We start from the raw sequence: 6,000 nt of genomic DNA on the forward strand, positions 1-6,000 counted from the left end.
CCCTCAATTAACTGTGTGTGTGTGTCCTCAGTGTCTGATCAGGAAGTGTCATTGTCTGGAATAGAGTGTGCGCCATCCAATCTGGTAACATGTTGCGCTAATTGGCGTTGAGGTAGAGGGATAGAGCAGTGACCTTGCTAGCCCCTGGGAGAAGATGAAGCTTGACGTATGGATCGGCCAGTCCATTGGAATCCATGGCTTTCAGACCCTGTGGACACAAGGAGGACACACGCGAGAGTTACACACCAAAGCCAACGTCTACTCACATTTATACAACAGTGTCAAAGGTGACGTCATGCTGCCCCCAAACACTTCACACAATGACATGGCCATAAAAAGACTGTAAATATGAGGGGGCTACTGTAGTTATATCACTGCTCCTGGACATTGCTCTGCACTCCTCGCCTACTGTGAGCTGTCCTCAAGGGAAGTGTGCACGCAGAGTTTACATAATTAATGCCATATTACAGTACTATGTGAAATAAGGTTTGTATCTTTAAACCAGGCATGTACGGGCTACAGTTTGTGAGCCACTAGCAACACTTGGGTGAAGAAAGTCCTGGTTTAGTCCTGGTTTGAACCAGTTCAGTCTTCACATTCGAAGTAAACATACTAATAATTCGTTGTGACGGGGAACAATTGGCTCTTTGGAATTAATAGGTTGCAAACCCTTGCCCTGAACAATTACACAGTAACGCACATGGTAAACAAACAAAGAAAGACAAAAGAAACATATAAATCATTCAGTCCAGCAGGCAGTTGCGATGAGTTACTGAAATGGTGACTGTGTAGGAGACAGTGTAAGCTCAAACCTTTGCTTTGTGAATTGTACAGTGAAGACAGTTGTTGTCTTGATCAAAGTGCAGGTTGAACTCCAGAGTTCCCAAGTAGGCTGCGCACACACACAAACACAGCAATTACTGGAGGTAAACAGCTCTCACTTACTCACACTCAAAAGCTCTGAGTCATTTTTACAACAGATGGCCTTTAAAAACTTAAGCCTTTGCCACCTAATATTAATTGATCATGTTTGATCACTGGTTGGGAAGAAAGAGATCGCCCACTGTTGCAGAGCAGTGTAATAAATCCTCTATGTCAGGCAGGCACATGAATGTGGGAGTGACAAATGGTTTAAGTAAGAAGCACCTTGTTACCTTGCTTTGTTTGGGAAAAGAATGCACAATGAGATGTCGCTGGAAGTTTGTAAAGACTGAGAGCAAGCAATGCAAACGATACACTAATTATTATGGTGAAATATATCATAAAAAATACTGCAGAATATTTTGACTCCGTTGAATTAATCTGACATTATGAATTATTAACACCTTCTCTCATGATGATATGACTGTTTGGTCTATTTTAACCTGTATTTCACCTTCTTTTGCCTTCAAGTTTAAAATGATAAAACTCTTTGATAAATTGTGGTTATAGTGCAGGCAAACTCACTGTCTTCATCATCCGAGTCAAACGCTTCGTCTTTGTCCGCTTCGTTATCTGCCGTCTTTTCTCCATCCTTGAACCCTCCGGTCATTCCATTGAAAGTCTCTTCTTTCAGGATCTTCTTCTCCCGGGGGGGCGGGGGGGTGCAGGGGTAGTCGTGGAAGCGGGGGAAGAAGTCGGAGATCTGCGGGATGGGCAGTATGGGGCCGGGGCACACGTTGATGGCAAAGTGCTCCTGCATAGAAATCTTGACGGGCGAGGGCGGGGGCGCGGCCACAGACGGGGAGGTGGCCGAGGATGAAGGTGCCGACGATGACGTGGAGGAGGGGGGCAGGGCCAGGTGGGAGGTGGGGGGGTGCGGAGGAGCTTTGGAAACACTCATGTGGATGCTCGCGCTCGACTGAAAGAGAAGAACGAATAACAGCTGCAATCAGAAGCAACAATAAAAGGCGAAGCCAGAACAGAAATCGCGCTGTCTGTCAAATGCACAATGGCAGTTTGTGCAGAAGGCGCTGTGTGCCAGAACCATCAGAAAACAACAATAAATGCACAAGGACCCACACAGCGCGCCACAAAAGTAAAAGCTAGTTTTCTTCCAGTGACGCACTCTCAACTTTGTCAAAGTCAAAATTTTAAACGATGTGCACTTCAAATATGACTCACACATTGTGTCAGCTCAACACAAAGTCTGCAAATCAATATTCAAATGTACGGCTGTAAAGTATGAAATGTGACTCTAATCCTTCACTTAATTCCTTTACACTTTTCTTCCTCACACATACGCAACCCCTCAGCAGTATTTACATCATGCTGCTGAAGCCTTCACTCCGGAGCATATTTGCCAGCTAATGAAAACTGTTAACCGAGCTCTAACCTCGTTAGGCTCAGCCGACTGGAGTGTATTTTTCTGTGTCTCATTAACAGAGACTGAAGGCATGTGCTCTTTCTATGCCACAATGAGTTGGTATTATTCAAGGCTTATCTCACTAATGACAAACACTCATTTCACAGAAGAGCGAAGACTTTGGCTCTAATTGTACCATATCTGACAACTTCAAGAACCTCCCAAAACAAAAAGTTATTTGCAATGAGAACTTGAGGAAAAGTTACTTTGTTAGGATCGCTCTCTCCAACAGTTTACACCACAGGAATATGGACCACATAGGTCACAGTAGATGATCATTTTTGTAATGCAATGGGAAAAAGATCAAAGCACATGTTACAAATAAGACGACGCACATAAAGTCAATACACAAGTCTAAACCAATGGGTCTCAAACTTTTCAGGCCAAGAACTGCCAAGACAAGAGAAGCACTAAATTAAGATTAAATTGGTCTAAACAGGGTTAACTTTAACCAAAACCTAGCATTACGAAAAGCATTACTAAAGGATAAATAAAATCCCTGCTCAATTATGTAAATCCAGTCAAAAATTGCTTGGATCTCATGAGTGCCAATAGAAGAACCCGCTTTAACTGGTTCTCATAATGGTTACAATATTGTGACTTTTTTCACCACCTTTTCATCTATTTTTCACGCATTATCTGAAACCTATTATCCAGTCACTCTGTAATTGCTTTGAGTTGCTTTTATAATAATGGTACAATGACTGCACAAGGGGGGGAGACTTAGACAAATACTGAATGATTTGACTTAAGCCATAACCTAGTGTTGCGGCAGTTAATTATCTGATTGTTTTTGTGTTCAATGATGCATACGTTCAGCAAATGGGCAACCAAACAATCAAGGCTTGCAGCAGCAGCACCGTAAAGAAGTCTTGCTAAATCCAATGCGATTCAATTATAGAAGTGGGGGAGCTGATAAGATTTTAATTTTTTTTAACTCAACCGCTGCGGGCTTCAGCTAATCAACAGCACGAATCCATCACTGGTGGTTTTTGGCAAGTCCTGAAAGATAACTCGTGAACACATCACTTGGTGTCTTCTTGGCCGTCATTCGCCTTGTACACGCTGTTCTGCATAGCCAAAAATCACAGCGTGCCTTTTGTCGAATTCAAGCTCACGCAAAACTCTTTTGATGCAAGGCAATCATGATTCGCGAGGCAATCCAAAAATATCCAACTGTTTAAACTTGCATTTCCTGGGACACGTAGCTCACAGCTCCACTTCTGAAATAGCCTGAAATAGTCTCGCGGAAAGACATGAAAGCCCCTCAGCAGCTTCAATCATTTACTCGTTTAATGACAGACTGTTTTCAGGTCACACACAATTCAAACTCCCATGTTGCTTTTCAAAGTCAATCAATGGCAGCGTCCTAAACGTCCTGAATGCATGCTATCACCCGGTACAGAAATGAAAGAGAAGGCATACCCAGAGACAGTCTTCATCTGTGCCAGCCGCGCATCTTGCCTGCTCTCACATCCTCTGTCTTCCACACACGGAGGAGCATGCAGACCAGCTTTTGAGTCAATATATCCCGCTCTACGCTCTCTCTCTCTCTCTCTCTCTTCCTCTGCCCCTCTTTCTGTGTCTGTATCATCGCATGGGCTCCACCACTCCTCCTCCTCCCTTTCTCACTTTGCTACGGTTGTGACGTATCCAGTCAAAATCCAAGCCAGTGATTTGCAGACGGTGCATATCCAACTCCCTCAGACTGTGAAAGGGGGGGGAGAAAATGGACTAAGAACAAGTGAGTTCAATTGAAAATAAAATCGAATCACTCCGCAGTGAATGCAGAGTCAGAGCAAGTGTCTGAAAAGTGTTCTGGGAGGATACATTATTTGTGGAGCTTTTTCCGTCAAATGAATGTAACATCTGGAGTTTAATTCTTGAAAATCGCTCTTTATTGCACATTTAGTTCCTTCAGTGTCAGCTCTTCAGCAGCTTTTCATTCAAAACTAAACAACAACCATGATTGAAACTCCAATTGGCACATTGTCAAGGGCTATTGTTTAGCGCTTCCCAGTGGGTTACAAGCATCTCCCACAAAGAAATTGTCCTCGAATCAGTGCAAGAAATTGGGCAGCCCGATCTTAGGAATAAAACTAATTGTATTACTAACTAAATTGATTTTCCACACACTGAAACATGATCTTTGATAATAAGCAAGAAATGTTTGCTTGAGTCTAAAGTATTGAGTTATTTGCTAATTGTGACTATTAAAATTTTGCTAATCTTGTATGTCCCGGCCTCACTCTCCATCCCCTTTCATGCTGCACTGCCATATCTTAAGAAGACTACTATATGACAAGTGATGTGGGTCATTGTGACGGGAAAGGCATCTGGTGTAAAAATCTGGTAAACGTCTGTGCGACTGATTCAGGACAACTTTTCAGATCTGCTTCAGAAGCTATTCTGTCCTTGGGCCATTATTATCCAAGCTATGAGCCAATGTCCCACAAGCTTTCAACTCATATACGGTATCATTCAAATGCTACCGAATCAATTTTTGTTTGTGGCAACACATGGCTTTATTTACAAATATTAGGAAACAGGCTGACTCTTATTTTGAGGCTATGATGCCAACTAGATGAGGTCCGAAACAGGAGCTCCACCAGTTCCAGTGTAATTACACAATAATGAAGCTTCAGCGCAAATTCTACCTGGGACTTACCTGCAGCACTCATCCATCGCCCCATCACGGGCAGCTCTTCAACAATCGTCCAATCACAAACCCATCTCAAGCCGCACATTCACCGCAGCTGCTTATTCCTGCTTCAGCCATTCATCGTCCAGGATCCCCTTCTTAAGCTTCCTCGTCCATCACTCGGCATGTCCTGCGCCCCTCCTCCGCCTGGCCTCTCCCCGGCTCTGCTCGCCGTTGTCAACTAGTCGCCCCGGGTCTTATGCTCTACCACCACCAGTGTCCAGACTACAGGGGGAAGACTGTCAATCACTCATCACTGCCATGTATTTCATATCGTAAATTCAATCTTCTGCCGGGGTCTGTACCCCAATCATGATTCATGTCCAATAAAACGTTCCTGCCACTGTTTCTGTGAGTCTTTTCAGGTTGAAATAGAGAATGTAGCCACATGTCCCCTGTCCAGTGAACGAATATGACAGGTTTTCATGTTTTTTTCCCCTCCATATTAAGTTGATAGAATAATGTTTGCAATAAGTATCAATTATAGTTTTGTGCATGTCAAGTGGCAATTTTAAGAGAAAAAAAACCTTTTATAACTGGTGACAAATACAGAACTCATCACTGCTAACAAAGTTGGCTGGTCTTCCTTGTCTAATAGGAGAGAGCTACACTGTATTTTTATTAATTTATAAGGGACATGTTGGGAGGCTTCTTGAGTATCTTAAATGTGAATTCAACTTCAGCTCCAGTACCAGGATTGTTTAGTTTTGAAAAATGTACTCGTAAAGAGTGAAAAAGAGCCTTTTCCTTTTACACTCCCCAAAACTGGAATGAAGTACAAAGACTTACTTTTGAACTCTTTATTGTCTCTCACACATCTAAAACCCTAGCGAGACCTATAAGTAAAACTGTGCTTGTTTTAACTGAAACTGTAAAATCCTCTTGTATATTTTGTATTGTTAGTTATACAATAAAACAGGGCACACATTAAAAGGAGAGGCTTGTACTAACAGAG

The 6,000-nt window shown here is 42.8% G+C and overlaps 1 protein-coding gene across 1 annotated transcript in view; it reads right to left on the bottom strand.

Moving 5' to 3' along the window:
* doc2g (double C2-like domains, gamma) overlaps positions 1-3,926 on the bottom strand; it is a 39,666-nt gene extending 35,740 nt beyond the window's left edge. Inside the window, exons 1-4 of the mRNA XM_079553925.1 lie at positions 3,770-3,926; positions 1,447-1,840; positions 813-892; positions 134-208 (exon numbers count right to left, since the gene is read on the bottom strand). Of these exons, the coding sequence (XP_079410051.1) occupies positions 134-208; positions 813-892; positions 1,447-1,822 (531 nt within the window). The 5' untranslated portion in view covers positions 1,823-1,840; positions 3,770-3,926. The remainder of the gene's footprint in view (positions 1-133; positions 209-812; positions 893-1,446; positions 1,841-3,769) is intronic.
* Between the last annotated feature and the right edge of the window lie 2,074 nt (positions 3,927-6,000).

The sequence above is a fragment of the Gobius niger genome (assembly GCF_951799975.1).
Source record: "Gobius niger genome assembly, chromosome: 3".
NCBI lineage: Eukaryota > Metazoa > Chordata > Actinopteri > Gobiiformes > Gobiidae > Gobius > Gobius niger.